General features: G+C 38.3%; 1 protein-coding gene across 1 annotated transcript in view; it reads right to left on the bottom strand.

Moving 5' to 3' along the window:
- Positions 1 to 18,665, bottom strand: part of pex14 (peroxisomal biogenesis factor 14) — a 250,989-nt gene that overhangs the window by 66,114 nt on the left and 166,210 nt on the right. The window contains exon 5 of the mRNA XM_060852067.1: positions 17,229 to 17,314. Coding sequence (XP_060708050.1) covers positions 17,229 to 17,314 — 86 coding nt within the window. The remainder of the gene's footprint in view (positions 1 to 17,228; positions 17,315 to 18,665) is intronic.

Genomic DNA, 18,665 nt, shown 5'->3' with positions numbered 1-18,665 from the left:
CCCACAAAGACACGGCAGCACAGTGGCACAGTGGATAGCACTGCTGCCTCAGCGCCAGAGACCCAGGTTCAATTCCCGCCTCAGGCAACTGTGTGTGGAGTTTGCACATTCTCCCTGTGTCTGCGTGGGTTTCCTCCCACAGTCCAAAATTGTGCAGGTTAGGTGAATTGGCCATGCTAAATTGCCTAAGTATTAGATGAAGGGGTAAATGTAGGGGAATGGTCTGGGTGCGTTGCTCTTCGGAGGGTCGGTGTGGACTTGTTGGGCTGAAGGGCCTGTTTCCACACTGTAAGTAATCTATACACAGGGAGAATGTACAAACTCCACACACAGTCACACGAGGGTGGAATTGAATCTGGGTCTCTGACACTGTGAGACAGCAGTGCTAACTAATGAGCCACCGTACCATCCTGAGACTGTGAAATTCAAGATATTTCTCTTGTTGCTGTGCATATTTCTCATATTCAAAGTTAAAAATCACCCAATACCAGGTTATAGTCCAATAGGTTTATATGGAAGCACTAGCTTTTGGAGCACTGCTCCTTCATCAGGTGGTTGTGGAGTATAAGATCATAGGACACGGAATTTATAGCAAAGGTTTACAGTGTGATGCAACTGAAATTATATATTGAAAAAAAAACAGGATTGTTTGTTAAGTCTCTCATCTTTTAGAATGACTATACAAGTTTCAGTTCTTTCACATGTAAATCATAGAACTTTTTTTTAAACTTACATTTTCAAATGAACTTTAACAATAGGTGCCATGTTGGCCCAGATAATGCATTGGAGGTGTGAGGTGTTCTGTGTTAGGTTGCTGTACCCCAATGTTCACACTGATTCGATTTCTAAAAAAGGGATTTACAAAATCTTACATGGATCCATGCAGATTCTGGTGTGTGTGTGTGTGTGTGTGTGTGTGTGTGTGTGTGTGTGTGTGTGTGTGTGTGTGTGTGTGTGTGAGAGAGAGAGAGCGAGAGCGAGAGAGAGAGAGAGCGAGAGCGAGAGCGAATGAGTGTCTGTGAGAGAGTATGTGTATGGGTCTGGTAGGAGTGTGCGCATGTGTAGGAGCATGGGTGGGTGAGTGAGTGAGTGAGTGCGTGCATGCAATGGGTCACCTGTAGTGTGATATGAACCCAAGGTCCCAATTAAGGCCATCCCCATGGATACCAAATTTGGCTATCAGCCTCTGCTCAGCCACTTATATTCAAATTCTTGCAGTGTAAATTGACTAATATTCAAATACTGTAACTAACTTTGCTAAGCTCAACAGCATTTCTTCCCAGAAATTAGTTGGTAAGTAAAATTCATTAACATTGAATCGGATTAAATAACTAATCTTTAGGCAAGTTTTCTTTTTAAGCAGGATTAGGTATACTACTCAAATTTCTTGAACTACTTTGTGAAAAGAAATTTCCTGCAATTCCCCACCCACTCCAATCAACTGACTGGAGTAAAAACAATGTTTGAATAATAACATTAAAAAAGATATTTTGTGTTAAATTCAAAATAAAATCATCTTATATGCTTTATTGTTTTCATTGTGTTGTGGATCAAACTTCCTCAAAACATTTCAAGGAAATAGCCTTGACCTGACCCTTTACCTTATTTCAAGACGAGTATAAAGAGCTGCGTTCTACATGTGATCCAATTTGCCAAATTACTCAGCTTTAAGCAAAACACACTTTATTTTTACAAACAAAAACAAAGGCATAATTCCAACTCTATCAAAATACTTAAGAAAATAATATATTATCTAACTACTACCAGTTTACTGTTCCCATGTAGCAGCATCCCATAAACACCTTTGACAAAGCTAAATTCAGCAAATCAGGTTTCCCTCGCTCCCTATCTTCTCCAGTCCAGGAGAAGGAACACCAACAGAATGAATCCAGCAGCAGAGATAGAACTGAAGCTTCTTATAGCAGCCGAGAGAGAGCTGTACCTAGCTGCTTCAACTCCAAAAACTCTAACTTCAACAACTGAAAGCAAAGCTAAAACCTGGGTCTGTTTGAGCCTGAGTCCACCTACTCATGCTTCTTTTGTTTACTTTAAAAAAACACACAAAGCTATTTACTTTGCTTTTCATGGAACAGACAGCTCAGCACCAGGTCTACAACACCGCATTTCAAGAGAACCAGGACAGAGAATTCCCTCCTAAAGGCCCATATTTTCACATTTGATTTCACTTGAAGATCTTGGCTTCTTTTAAAGAGCCAGCTCATTCTTAATATCTTCCTGCAAAGTGAGGTAGTCCCACAACGCGCATACATTGTATGTAATCATTTGAAGTTATGGGACAATTATCAGATTAAATAAGCAGAATTTTATTCTAAAAATGTAATAGCCTGCGCATGCATGTCAGCAAGGAGAGAGAAAGTAATCTCGGAGTAATGGATCACGCAGTTAGGTCAGAGATGAAGAGGAATTTCTTCTCTGACACAGTAGTGAACATGTCGCGTTTGTTTTAAATTGCAGGTGGCAGCAGAGGCTGGGTCATTGGTACATTCAAGGAGATAGACAGACTTTTAGATATTTTTAATCAGTTTATTCAGAGATGTTATTATACACCTCTGGAAAAGGTGGGATTTGAACCAGGTCTCCTGTCTCAAAGGTAAGGACACTACCATGAAATCCAGACCCTTTTTAAACAGATTTTTAATCAGCAAGGGAATCAATGATTATGGAGATAAGGCAGGAATTTGAAGTTAAGGAATATCAGATCACACAATGATCTGATTGAATGGCAGAGCAGACTCAATGGGCTGAATGGCCTATTTCAGCACTTACATCTTATAGGAGAGACATTGAGGATAAAAAAAAAAGACAGAGGTGGTGAGAGAATTTCAAACATGAAAGAGTGTGCTGTTTGCACACCTGTCCTCTCTAATATTCATCCCTGCCTTAGTAAAACAAATTATCTGGTCACTGCACTCCCAAAATTGCTTTAGTCTTTGATACCAAAACAAGCTATTAATGGAGAACGAAATTGCATATTTGCATTTAGCAGCACTTCAGTTAATGTGCTCCTGAAAATTATTTTGATGCATAATGAAGCAGCTAAGAAACAAACTTCTTCCTGTTGTGCTAATACCTGTGTTGTCAAACCTTAAAGTCCCACCACAGTTTCCCAAATTCAAGGACACCTTCCCCTTGTTGCTTTCAAAACCAAAAACTCAACCCCAAAGCTACAGTTAAATACCTTAAACACGGCCCAGGCACCCACTCACTGCAGATTTTAAAATTACAAAAATAAAAACTATACAATACAAATAGAGGATACATAATAATAATGTGAACAGATTTCCATTTTTATGGAAGAACAAATAGTCAATGAACTGGATTCTCAAAACATCAAAAATCTCAGAATGACCAATGAAAATAGAATTTGACACATTCAATCACTTGAGACCAAGTGGCTGTGATAAAATATCTGCAGCTATAAATCAGAATAATTTCTCAATCAGTAAAAATACTGGACACTAGCAGCTGTATTTAGAACGTCTTTCGTCCAAGGCAAATCTGTCGGACTCATACAAGTAAGAAGCGCTAAACACAAGTTCATCTCAATCTGAAAAATACCTAAGGATAAATGCGCAGGGTGTTTGCTGGCACTGCCCTTTAATGTGCAGGTCAGATTAAACACAGCTCCAAAATCTAAACACCATACATGATCCAGACCACTTACACATGAAACCATGTCAGAAGTCACACAACATCAGGCGAACTGATGAAGGAGCACTGCTCCAAAAACCTGTTGGACTATAATCTGGTATCATGTGACTTCTGACTTTGTCCACCCCAGTCCAACACCATTATCTCCACACATTAAATCATTGGAGATCAGCCTTTTCACAAAGTAAGAATTAGCACCAAAGTCAAATATCTAAATGAATTACTTTGTGCAAGGTCCTTAACAATTCTGTAATTGTCTGAAAAATGGTATTTCAAGAGATTAATCAGAAATATCAAGAAGCAGGAAATCTTACAGTTTGTCTACAGCAAATCAACATACTCATTAGCAATTCAATGAGAAAGACAATTGGTAACTGAAGGTTCACATTCACACCATCAGTAAATTTCCATTTCTCTCACATTTCTGTGGTTAAATGACTAATGTTTGTTATCCACTGCAGCTTTTGTTGAGAAAATTAAAACCATTTTTAAAACTTCTTCAAAGGGTGTTCCTTCATACACCCTACAAGTCAAACAGACACAACCTAACTTTGACTTCCCCACGGGCAGTCCTTTAGCCTTGCAATTTGTTTGTCCTTATTATGTCCTTCCACTTCATGTGAAGCTCTCACTTCTCACCATGTTAGAATTTTATACCAACAAATCCCAATTAAACCAGATCACGATCAGCCGATTTGCTAAATCTTCTTTCCTGTCTTCAACTGTGGTGTTGCCCTGTGCTTTTGCTTTATGACTTGTTTCTACTTTTTTTATTAATAATTCCTTTCAAGGGATTTGATAATTTCACCCAATAAGCTTTATTTATCAAACATTTGATGAATAAAGGGTCTTAGCACATTAGTTAATTTTTACATCAGTCTTTTCTATCTTGGTCTTGGGTTTTAATCCAGCACAACTGGTAGTAGGTTGCATCTGCTCTATGTAAAATATTAATTAAGGACTATACTGGGTATAAGTATAAAAACATTGGCAATTATAATTCAGCTCAAATTGCCAGTCTCTGAAAAAGATGGATTAAAAACACTGTTGTAGTAGGGAATCCACTCTGGTTGGGACAATGCACACTGCAGGGGTAATGTTGAGGGAGCATTCACATTGCATGAACTGGGGGGGGGGACCAATCCCTAACTAATCACAGTGATTAATGAGTAGAAGAAACCCAATAATCTGCTCGTTTGATCTGTTTCCTCATTCAATCATGGCTTCAGTTACAGTGAGTGCCATGTGTTGCATATCTAAGTATATTCTGAATTACCCATATAGGAAAACTTTCATTGGGAAATGGAGAGATAACATATGAAACTGTTGTTTACACAATTACTCAAGATACAAGGAACTTGAAAGGCAGGAAAGATCATTAGACCCCTATCTATTACTTTTTTACTTAAATTAATTACACCTCTCTCTTTTTGATTTTAGTTGCCAGTCCCTTCTCTGTTCAGAAGTGGATCAACTTATGCTGCCAGTCTCAATTTTATGCCCTCACAATCTTATTGATGGAGAACAGGAAGTACAATGATCTTTGCCATGTATCTAACTCCCATTCTGCGCCTGATCAATTATCTGCAGGAATCTATTGTCATTAGAGGGAACAGGCCAGTTCAATGTGGAAAGGAAAGCTAGAATATGTATACCTTATCAGCATTTTCCAACTTGCTGAGAGAGAAGGGAGGAAACAGGTGCATCACAAAGGTACATCAATTAGCTGGATAGAGACTGGATGCCACTGAATGAGGAGGACAAGGAAGAAGATTTTGAGGAAACTAAAGAGCAGTAAGCAGAATATGAAACCTGACTGAACACCAGAGCAATGGCAAATCGTGCTAAAAAGCACAGCTGAGGGCCAGGTGGTTCATATAATTAGAACTTGTTCTGTAAACCATTCTTGTTTGGCACCAATACTCTAACAGTTTAAGAACAACATTTCACTAGAAACCAAATGTCTGCTAATTCTCATCCATCTCTCAGTATTTTTAAAAAGATATGGCTGATAATATTTTAGATCTTTCATGTGTGAGTTGTGTACAAAGTGCCAATAACTGGCACAATTCAAGCAGGGAAAAACAGGTCAGCCCCAAAGGACCAAGGGAACCTTGTCTTTTTGGAAATTCTAAAGGACTGGATGTAGTTAGTGCCACTGACTGAGTGGAAGGTCATTAGGATCAAATGTCTGGGTTGTGGAGATGTTACACTGAGCAACAAGGGAGGCTGGCGGTTGAGGTTGTCACTATCCGCATACTCTAAACTGGGATGTTTCATGAAGGCACTGGGTGCATCAGAAACATAATTCTGAACCTTTTCAAATGTAACTGCACACGTGAAAAAGTGATAAAGTTGCAGGTAACGTGGCTTCTATTTTTACTTGGCTTGAAATCTAGCCCATCAGATCAAATGAAGCAGATCATCTCCTGAGTGGAAGCATTTGCGACAAAATATTATAGGTGAATTTTAATATAATTAATCACTATCTATTCTTTATTTCTATGGAGAAACTTTCAGAATGTATTTTCTTGTTGTTATGCAGTGTAATGCTGATTATAGTCTAAACTGATATTAACCATTTTGAACTTGGGTTAAGTAACTCATCACATAGCTTAATCAAACGAGACTATTGCAATGAAGCAGCTAGTCAGAGCCAAGAGCATATTAAAATATTTTTAAATGTTTATGTGAAATTATTAGAGATTCGAAACCATTAGTTTTTGTGACAACACCTTCACAGTTCTTCCTCTCGAGTTGAAAGTAGACAATACCTAGACACAAGTAGCTGTAGATATTTCCCAGCCAGGAACTGGCAGACATTTTATGGAATTAGAGGTTTCGAAACAACAATAAAATCAACTCCCATTCAAACAATACTCTCATGAAACAAAATGTTGCAAGGTACATCACAGGATCATTATGCCACGAAATGTGATACCAGTTCACATACAGAGATATCAGGTTAGATAGCCAAACACTTGGTGAAAGCAGCGAGTTTTAAGGAACATCTTAAAGTAGGAGAGAGAACTTCAGGTATTTGGCAACTGAAGATGTGCCCATCAGCAGGAGAACAATTTTTTTATTCATCTAGGGCATGTGTGCATCATTGGGACATTTGTTGCTCATTTCTAACTGCCCTGAAGGTGATATTGAGCTGTCTTTTTGAACCACTGCCATCCATGATACTTAGCTGCACCCAGAATGCTGTTAGGGAAATAGTTCCAAGATTTTGACCAGAGATATTGAAAGGATGATACATAGCTCGGAGGGCAACTTGCAGATGATGGTGCTTCCAGGGTTCTGCTGCCTTTCTCCTTCTAGATGATAGTGGCCTGGAAATGCTATTTAAGTAGTCTTGGTCAGTAGCCATGATTTGGAGATGCCGATGTTAGACTGGGGTGTACAAAGTTAAAAATCACACAACACCAGGTTATAGTCCAACAGGTTTAATGGAAGCACATTAGCTTTCGGAGCAACGCTCCTTCATCAGGTGATAATGGAGGGCTCAATCCTAACACACAGAATTTATAGTAAAAATTTACAGTGTGATGTAACTGAAATTATACATTGAAAAACTGATTGTCTGTTAAGCCTTTCATCTATTAGAATACAGTGATAGTTTCACTTCTTTCATGTGTAAATCACAAAACCTTTTTTTAATTAAAAAGTTGCATTCTCGGGTTAGCTGTTAACAATGATGATAGCTAGACAATATGTTGAAGGTGTTGGCCCCCATGTTCTGTCTATGCCATGATGTTTAGATTTATTCTAATCTAAAAAGTGAGATAACGGAGTTTTACATAAATTCATGCAGTTTTTGAGATCAGAGTTCTACATGAATGCATGCAGTTTTTGAGCAAAGTACAATGTAACCCTGAAAGTACAAATTCACTCCACAAAATATGTGTGTGCATGTGGGTCTTTGTCTGTCTGTGTGTACGTGCGTGTATGTGTGTGTGCGCGTGTGCCTGTCTGGTTTGGGGGTTGTGAGTGCAAGAAAGTGTATGGTGAGAGTGTAGTGGTCAGTAGCTGCAGTGTTACACACTACTGCTACTAAGCATCTGTGATGGAGGGAATGAATATATGTGGATGTGATGCCAATCAAGAGGGTTGCATTGTTCTGGATGGAATTAAGTTTCTTGAATGTTGTTTGAGCTGCACTTATCCAGGTGAGTGAGAAGTATTCCATCACACTCCTGGCTTGTACCTTGTAGATGGTGGACAGACTTTGGGAAATCAAGAGGGAAGTTATTCCTTGCAGATTTTTAGGCTCTTGCAGCCACTGTATATGGATGACTAGGTCAGTTCAGTTTCTGGACAATGGTAATAATTCAGGGTATTCAGTAAGAGTAATGTAATTGACTAGCAAGGGTCAATGGTTAAATTCTCTCTTGTTGGAGATGGTTATTGCCTGGCACTTGTATGATACAATTGTTACATGCCACATGTCAGCCAAAGTCTGGATATTGCCCAGATCTTGCTACATTTGGACATGGATTGTTTCTGTATCTGAGTTGTTGCAAATGATGCAGTCATCAGCAGAAATCCTAACTTCTGACCTTATAATAGAGGTAAAAAGTCATTGATGAAGCAACTGAAGATAGTGATGTGTAAGACACAACCCACAGAGATGTCCTACAGTGAGATGACGGACTTCCGACAATTATAACCATCTTCCTTTGTGCTAGGCATGATTCCAACCATCTGAGTCTCCTCCTGAATCTTATGGACTCTAGTTTTGCTACAGTTCCTCGATGCCACACTCAGCCAGATGTGGCCATAACGTCAAAGGCTGTCACTCTCACTTCATCACTGCAATCTTACTTCAAGCATGGGCAAAAGAGCTGAATTTCAATGAGGTCAGGAGCTGAGTAGTGCTGGCAGAACCCAAACTGAGCATCAGCTAGCAGCATATTGTTGAGCAGTTGCTGTTTGATAGTACTGCTGATGATACCTTCTGTCACAGTACTGGTGATTGAGTGTAGACTGAAGGGACAATAATTGGACTTAGCCTGCTTTTTGTACAAGGCATACCTGTATGATTTTCCACATTGTTGAGCAGCTGTACTGAAACAGCTTGGGTTAGGGGTGCAGCATGTTCTGCAGCATACAACTTCGGCACTATTGTCAGAATAGTATCAGGACCTTTGCAATGGCCAATATCTCCAGCCATTTCTTGAAATCATGGCTGAAGACTGGCATCTGTGATGCTGGACAGCTCTGGAGGAGGCAGACATAGATCAGCTACTTGATACTTCTCTGGCTGAAGATAGTTATGAATGCTTCAGCAGAATCTTCTGCATGATGTGCTGGGCTCCATCATCATTGAGGATGGGGATATTTGTTGAGCCTCCTCCTCCAGTGACTTATTAAATTGCTCACTATCATTCACGACTGGATGTAGGGAGGACTGCACAGCTTAGGCTGGATCCATTAGTTCTGAAATCCCCTAGCTCTGTCCATCACTTGATGATTATGCTGTTTGATGTGCTAGTCCTTTATTGAAGCTTCAACATATTGACATTTTGTTCTTAGCGAAGTCTGGTCCTACACCTGGCAGTGGTTAAAGTTGGAGAAGCTATAAGCCAGAAGACCAGAATTGGATGACAACAGCAAAACTGATCTTTAGGAATTGTGTCCCTTTCTGCTCCATTTCAAACATTAACCATCATATCCTACTACCATTTCAGTTTTGGATTCTCTTTACAACTCTCAAACGTTGCAGATTAAAGCTTGTGCTTTACGAACTAAAAGCAAAGAATAAATCAAAGAAATGCAAATGCTAAAGATCTGAAACAAAGACTGAAATTACTGAAGAAATGTCGCAAGTCTGGCAGTAAGAAACCAGAGTTAATGTTTCAAGTCCAGTGTTCCTACCCCAGACAAACAAAAAACAAAAGGAAGACTGGAAACATTCAGAAGTTTGGGTAGGAGCTTTACTGACAAAAGTTATCTCAAACTGAAAGATGAACAGGTTTTTCTCAATTGACACTGCCTGATCTGCTGAATATTTCCAGCAAACTTTGGTTTTTCTTCAGATTTCTGGAACCGACAAAATTTTGCTTCCTACCAGTGTATGATACCAGCTAGAGTTAACCTGCCCACACTTATCAAAGAGGACCATGGGAACATCTAGCATTTGACCACTTGGGGGCAATTATACCCTTAGCCTTCATCAAACTGTGGCACAAGATGTAACATTAAACTTGCCGAATAAGACGTTTTGGTGTGAGTAGCTCCGTGAAAGAGAAGATAAAGAACAAAATCAGATATGTTGCCAGAAGCACAACAAAAAATATTGAAGGGTGCAATGCAGAAACATGGATTCTTAGAATTCTTCCATTCCACTTGTATCTGGCCGATCGGTGGGGCTCCAAGGCAAGAGACTAACTTCAGCCACCTGTGTGACACTGAGCACATCTATATGCAATGAGCAACTATCTGGTTGTAGTCAGGGCTGTTCATCCCTTTGATGGTCAAGCTGAGGGTTAGCAACTCAGTAAGGTCGCCACGACTGCCAGACACTGTTGGGACTGCCCTGGAAAAGGACTCCAGGGATGGATGACATATTGTCAGTCAGGTACGTGGAGTACTTTGGGGGTGGGGGGGGGTCGTGGGTGCCACAGCCAGTCAAGCAAGCCACACTGGGGGAGGAAGGAATATCTAGGTGTGCATGTGCGCGAGATGTTGGTCAAGACAGACAATCCCAGGGCGGACACCATCATTGTCATAGGTAGTGTGGTTGTGGCGGGGGTTAGGGGTGGGTGCCCTCCATAAATCAAAGAGAACCAGATGTCACCCCTTCTGCAAACAATGAAGCAGCCAAGGCTCATGGAGCAGTTTCCTGTGCTGCAGAATGCTTACTGATCACTGCTGAAATGATAGCAATAGCAGGAAGAGGACCCCATCTTAATAAAGTTGATGCTCTTAATGGCGGAATATGAACTACAGAGTTAAAACTTTCCATTATTATCCACCACATACCTGCTAACCAAAACAAGTCATTTTTACATTATTCAATATTTTTCAGAAATGCGCTCAGAAGATGCGCCATCCTGTAATCAAAAAAGTAGCTCAACTGGTGGTCTGGGAGGGAGGGCCTATCTTCTGAAGCGTCCTGCTGTTGGTAAAACATTATGGCAGCAAGAACACCATGGGTAATCCACAATGGATAATTGCCTAGTCATTTCACAGTTTCCTTTTCCCACAGTGAGCCCCCAGCAGAGAACTGATAAATTCTAGTTCAGTGTATCATCTAAACTGTATACATCATGGATAATATTGAACAGCGTAAAAATCACCTGGTTCTGGTAACAGGAATATAGTGAATGTTGGTAGATAATTCTTTAGTTTTCCACTTTATATTTAGTCAATAAGAACAGCAGCATTATTAAGTAGTTATTCAACACCTTCTGAGCCCACGTGTTTATTGATAAGTGATGTCTCTTGCTGCTTTGTAGTTTATTTTCGTTTCATATTTAACTGGTTAAAAATAAACTGGCATAGCACTGCTTTGGAGTGAAAGGAACATGTGGTGCAAACAGAAATGACAAAGCAACATTGTCACACAACAGGTGAACAAAACATAAAAGATTACAATCTAAGGGAAACAAAATGTTATGGGAATTGGTGTCTGGGGCATTGATAAAATAGGCAAACAATCCGATAGCTTGTGCCACAGATTATTCCCACCTTGGAGCTATATTCATTTTGCAGAATTAAAGTGACAGGAAAATGTAGGCTGGCAAAAGATAGAGCACACAGCGGTGCAAGGACACTAAGCTGGTAGCTAAAGAGAATGAAGAGGAGATTACGAGCAAAAGACATGCAAATACCTTTAGAATTTTACTGTAAACTTTAGTTGCCATGCCGATGTAATAGAATTATACAAAAAGGGAGGGAGACCCAAAAAAAAGAAACTATTAGCCAGTTAACTAAACTTTTGTCATTGGGAAAATGTTAAGAATTTATTCTAAAGGATGTAATAACAGAGAATTTAAAAAATATGTTTATAATCAAGCAGAGGTATCATTGCCTCATGAAGGGGAAATCATTCCTGACAAATTTATTTGAATTGTTTGAGGAGGTAACAAGCAGAATAGGTAAAGGGGAATAACTTATTTGGATTTTCAAAGGGCGTTTGATAAGATACTGCACAGCAGCTACAGAACAGTGTTAGGGTAGAGAATTAGCATGGACAGAGGATTGGTGAACTAATAGAAGCCAGAATTTGAGATAAGAGATGGTAACCTGTAACTAGTGGAGTGCCACAGGGATCAGTGCAGGGGCCACAATTGTTAATGACATATATGAATGACTTAGATGAGGGAAGCAAATGTAACATCACCTCAAGTTCAAGAATGACACAAAAATAGATGGCAGAAGATGACGACAAAGTGCCTAGAGATAAATAGAGAGAGGTTAAACGACCAGACAAAAACTTGGCAGATGGAATACAATGTGAGAAAATATGATGTTATGCACTTTGCAGGATGAATAGAAGAGCTGCATATTATTTGAATGGAGAAAGACTGTAGAAAGCTGCAGCGCTGTGGAATTTGGTTTGTGGTCCTTGTGCATGAAATACAAAATGCTCCAATTCAAGGTCAGGCATTAATTTGAGGGGAATAGAGTTTAAAAATAGAGAAGTCTTTCTAAAATTATACAAGGCACTAATTAGACCACACCTAGACCATATGAACAGTTTTGTTCCCTTTATCAAGGAAAGATATATTAGCATGGAGGCAGTCCAGAAAAGGTTCATCAGGTTTATCTAAATAAGGAGAGATTTCCATATCAGGAGAGGTTGGGCAGGCTAGGTCTCCATTTGTTGGAGTTTAGAAGAATGAGAGATGACCTTATTGATATATATATATATATATATATATATGAGATTTTTCAGGGATTTGACAGGATATATACTGAGAGGTGAGTGTAGGACAAGACAGCATAATCTCACAGTAAGGGATTGCCCATTTCAGACAGAGATGAGAAGGAAAATCCTGTCTTGTAGGATAGTGAATCTGTGTTATTCTTTACCACAAAGGGTTGTAGAGACAGTGTTGGTTAACATATTCAAGCGCAGGTTTTTAATCAGTAAGGGAATCAAAGGTTATGGGGAAAAGGCAGGAAAATTGAGTTGAGGATGATTAGATCAGCCACGGTCTCACTGGATGCCAGAGCAAACTCTCTGGGCCAAACAGTTCCTATGTCTTATCGTCTAATACTCCCCACCAAATGCAGTAAGCAACAAATAACCTTTGTTGGTTTCAATTGAAAAGCCAGAATTCAAATAACCCACAATGGGAGTGATCAAAATTGAATGTTTAACTGCTCTGTTTATTGCACTTTGACATAGAGATATTTTAAATGGATTCAAATATTTTGAGTAATGGAAACATAGAATCTAATAATTTAGGATCACTTTCTTTATAATAATCATCCATTTAATGATTAAAAATCTGTTATGGAACTTTTTGTTTAAGTAGGGATGATTTGATCATTGGTCATTTCACAAAATTCTACAACTGTTCCGCTTCAAGTGAAGCATATTAAGCTCACATTAGTGAAAAGGACCAGCAAGTGTGAAATGACTACTCTTATAAACTCAGAAATTGGGCTTGTTCTGTCCTGGCGTTAACAAAACAAGCATTACAGTATTCAGTTCAAGCTCAAACCAGTACAATGAGGAAAATGTGACAATGAAAGCAGATGTGTGGTTTCCATGTGCTAATTTATGAATAAAGTGACATCTAAAGAAACAGCTTCAAAACCAATAGCAAAATCCAATTAGCTGCAACTTAATCAAGTGTGCACTTGATCCATTTAATGGTGACTCCAAACATGTGCAAAAGCTAATACCATCATAATTCTACTTGTAGAAAAGCAAGCTCCATGTAAACATTGACTTGGATGTGAAAACATTCTCCCTGCACTTTGATAGATGAATGCTCAGCAAAAATAGAAAAAAAAAGTTTACCTCTGTGTATTACAGAACATAAATGATGTCAGTTGGAATGTTTTTGCAATAATACCTATGGTGCAGGCTGGGACAGCTTATCAGGAATTCTGTTCATGATTTTGTAAGCAATAATTCTGAGGATTTGTGGAACATGGGGTACAGAATTCGATGATAGGAACTCCAGGCCCACTCTCCAAACATTACAATTGAAGATCCGAGTGGTCAGATTTTTGGAACTGTCTCTTGGTTCCTTTATCAATACAGAATAATACAATTCAGTCTTTCCATGGATTACATCTTGTATGGCCCAATGTAACAGTCAATTGTTCTGAACATTTGTATATCTTAAAAATGAAAAACAGAAAGTAATACCAGCGAGATAATAAGAATATTGGTCTATTATTTTCTTATGAACTCAAGTATCTGATGCCCTGCACTACAACAAAGCTGAATGCCTCAAAGAGGCACTAAATGAGCATCAAACTTCTTGACACTGAATACAGTGGGGAGGAAAACAGGTCAGTCCAGCCAGTAGTTGAACATCTTAAAATAATTGTTTTTTTTTGCTTAATCAGCTTTTTTTTAAAAAAAAGCCTTGCTGGATAATTGTATCTAATTATACTTAATACAGTTATGAAGGGTATGCTGTCACCAGACTAGGATGTTAATTGCTGCTTGACTAGAACAAAAATAAAAATTGAAATGACTCCCAAAATGGATAACAAAACTACTCTCCAACCAATATATTATCAAAGAGCACAAGCCAATATAATAAATAGAAAAAGGTTTAACCAATTCCAAGTGAATATTACTTCATATCTGGCTTACCTGCAATAATGTGAGTCACTCTGAAATGAAGGTGACACAAAATCACCAGCAGGTGTCACAGTCAGAGTTTACTGGAATGGTTCCAAAAGATCAATAGAGTATACATTTCATAACCACTAGTATTATAAGTCTATTATTGCCTACTTGCCAGCTGTTTCTAGATGACTTTTCTCTCACAACACTTTAGCATGTTAACACTTGGCTTTGAAGCATGTAGTGGTGCACATCATATGAGGTTTCCACACACTATGATTGCTGGTTCAATCTTTCAGGGTTTCTGTGGATGAGTATCATATTCCTGAAGGCTTTATTTCAGGTCATCTGTGAAATTTTACCTCTGAATCCCTGCTATTCTTCCCAAGTTTCTGGATGAAGGTCACATTCCTTATGATTTTCAGTTTATCCCTGAAAGATTTCCTCTCAACACTGATCAGGTTTTTTGCAGTTATGAACTCAATGCAGAAAATGGCGATGAGAAGTCATTTGTCTGACATACAGACAACACGTAGAGTCTACTGTCACAGAAACAGTATAACAATGACATTGATGCTAATCATGCTGGCAGGCTGATTAGTCTGATTTGGCACTTCATTTTTTGTGACACTGTATTCGCCTTTTCATGAAACTGTTCCAGCTATCTCAGATGCCTAACAATACCAAGCAGATGACATTCAAAAGGGTCTATCAGCCTCAAGTACCCATCATATTTTCACTGAAAGAAAAAATCTCTACAAGCACTACAGTTTTCAAAATGTAACAATGAACATGGGGACTGGTTTGTGCAACAGGATATAATACTGCTTTCAGTTGTAGAACACAAGTGCTAATCTGAATTCTCTAAGATGAATATCTATGCCATTTATCACTATAAGGGAATTAGATGTGAAAGCGATACAGAACAGTCCAAAGGAAAGGAAGGGGAAAGGGCACGAGACTTGAAAACAAGTGAAAACCGTGGTGCAAATGTGATATCAAATAAGGCAAAAGGTATATGAGAGAAGTCATAATGAGAAAAAAAGATAAAATTAGAACACCATTGAAGGAATAAGGACAATGTCTGTTCAGACATTAATGGAAAATGAGCAAAAATGGGACTATATCAGAAAGAAAAGAAAGAAGCTTGAGAGATCGGGAAAGACGACCAGAAGAGTTGCAGCAAAGGAGAGGAAATATGGAAAGCAAAAATAAACCATGAAATTACAAGAAAAGGTCAACTTAGAAGAACAGGCAAGAATAAGCAAAAGAAAATAAGGCAGAAAAACACAGACACAGATGTAATGGGACAAAATGACACTCAACATGTTCATTTCTGCCTCTGACTGTTTCAAAGTTCCTAGTTAGTGAGGCCAGGCTGAAAATATTAAATTCCAGGCTTCAGATTTCTGAAGCGTCTAATTAAAATAACTGACAATCAAATACAATGATTTAATAATGAACATTCCAGTGCATTTTCATGTTGGAATTTGAGACAAAGCTGAAAAAAAGCCACACAATAAACTTGACAACCCTAGTGCCAGCATTGTACCAAACTGAGATTCAGTATAAAGATGTAAATAAATAAAAGTCTAATAGGAATCAATAGCAAAAGCACTTCTTGTATAATGCTGTTTTTGATTGGCTGTTTAAGTTTTAGGAACATGGGGTTCCAAAATGCATTGATTCCTCTTTTCCTTGTCACAATGATTTAGTAAAATACTTTAAATACTGTCTTAATAAAATAAAACTATTACGGGTGCTAGAACAAAAATATTAAGTGCTGGAGAAACTCAGCAGGTCCATCAGCATCTTGGGAAGAAAGAAAGTGTTAACATTTAGAGTTCAAAATTAACTGTCTTCAGAACCCCAATTAAATGATGTCCTGATTGGTTTGCCAAATTGTAAGTATCCTAAAATAATTAAACCTCAGGAGGAAAAAGGCACCTGTGGTTTGATCTCGTCAAAAGAACAATCTTTTATCCTTCTCAATGAAAGCCTTTTCCAAAATGCTGTAAAAATTCTCAAAAAAATTACAAATGGATCATTAAAAAATTGATGGCTTGCACATCTGCATTAATTAACATGATACACATTCCTTAAATCTCAGGCATTTAGTACACAGCTCCATAGCTGATGCACTTTATACTGAAATCAGGGTGTCAACTGTCATGAATAAATGAACAAAAAGCTTGATCACTGCACAAGGGAGCTGCAAGAAGTACAGTCATAGAAACCAGTCACCAACTGTTGTCATAGATGTATTTAACTTAGTGTGCTCATATCCAAGTACTTCAAGGAGAGAAAATCTTCAATTAAGCCAACATTCTTTAACAATTAGGTTTTTACAATCAGTTACATTTACACTACAACTGTAGCAACAACCTACATTACAAACATAGTATGATACTAGAGTCAGGATTTAACTCCACTCTAGAGCAAAGAAGAATGAAATTCTCTTGGACGGACCTCCCATCCATTTCCAAGTTAAGTTGAACTCTGACTCCATTTTACACTTTAGTGAAAGTGCAGCCTGAATTCATCATCTCCAACATGATTGCAACCTCTGCCCAGTTCTACACAGCTCAAAATGTTCTGTAGATACAACTCACCATTTAGCAAGATGAAATATATAATTGCAATCCTAAAGTCTGTTTATTTACAGTTCAACTGGACGTCATATAAAACGTCCTTTATGCTGAACTGAAATTTGGGAACGAACAAGAGAGAGCATTTTATTTTGAATTTAAATGACTTTCTGCCAAATGTGTGGGGAAAACTACAACTGTACCTTGTATAGTTGGTGAAAGCCAAATGCAATCCCAGCCATGATGATTGCCAAGGCGCCATATTCCCGCCACCTGGAACTAGGAGGACCTATAATATATGAACATAAAGCGCAATGAGCAATTGATACAGTAAAGGAATGAAAGGATTATTGACACCACTGCAATGTCTAATTCACCTTTTAAAGTCTCAACTTCTTTGCACAGTACTGTTTTCCATTTCAGAGCAAAAATACTTTCTATGAATAAACACAGTCTTGATTTATACTGAATTATAGTTTGTCCAGCATCATTTTCACACTGAAATTGGAGCATGAGGCACTGAAACGAACCAGAGGTATGGCCTATGCAACAACTTAATAGAAGTTCTGATCAGCATGAGGCTGTAAAGTGGAACGGGGACTCTAAAATGGGGTGGGGGGAGGAAACAGGGGCCATAAACGGGACAGTTAGTCTTACACCTTTCAATAATGCAATAATCAGCTAACTGGAAACCAGGAAAACACTGAGGTAATGAATTCTTTGCGAATGAATGTAGAATGTTGTGGAGGCTATTGTAATTAGCACTGTCAATTGAATATAGTACTGAACAGTTTTATTTCAGAAAGATTTGCTTTCATGTGTCAACACATCTTAAAATCTTGCACATTTTCATATACTGTGAGGTATTTATGAGGTAGCCACTATGTTGGGCCATTAGCACCACTCCTCATGCTTTATAAATTGGTCTTTCCTTTCTCTCCCAAGTCTGTCACTTGTGTCATAGTCCAGATGACTGCAAGTTGAAAGCTTTAACTCTGTCTTCATTTTGCAATGTTTAAGTTCTACACCACCAGAAATCATTCAAAAGGTTTTGCTAACTTTTCTGTTTCCCTGTGTCAATTTAAATACTTTGGTGTGCAGAAAATTATGATTTCTTTGTAGGTTGTGAATTTAAATTTAATGAAGCAACGATGATTATTGAGGATATTGATGAATTTCTGTGATTCTGCATAAATTCAAATAACCCACATGCCTACATAAATATAGAAAGTAATGTTGTCATCATCTAATTATGGACTTAGTAAGAACGAAAAAAAATCAACATTTGGTCTTAAAATATATTTTAATTCCTGGCAGGTATGGCATGAAACTAGGAATGCCACGGGATTCTGGCTTTTCTTTTAAGGAGATGGAATATAAAAGTAGGGAATTCTTACTATAGTTGTACAGCAACTTGCTGAGGCTAAACGTGGACTCTGGTGTCCTTGCTTAAGGAAGGGTACACTCACATTGGAAGCTGGTTAGAGAAGGTTAATTAGACTGGTTTCTGATATGGTGTCATATGAGGTAAGGTTAAGCAGATTGGGCCTACATTCATTGAAATTTAGTTGAGCAGTGATTTTTTTGAAATATAGAAGATACAGAGGGGGCTTCATACAGTAGATGTTGGAGGATAATCC

Source organism: Hemiscyllium ocellatum, chromosome 37 (genome assembly GCF_020745735.1).
Source record: "Hemiscyllium ocellatum isolate sHemOce1 chromosome 37, sHemOce1.pat.X.cur, whole genome shotgun sequence".
Classification (NCBI taxonomy): Eukaryota; Metazoa; Chordata; class Chondrichthyes; order Orectolobiformes; family Hemiscylliidae; genus Hemiscyllium; species Hemiscyllium ocellatum.
The sequence above is the reverse complement of the archived record's forward strand: the minus strand, read 5'-3'. Positions and strand labels throughout refer to the sequence as shown.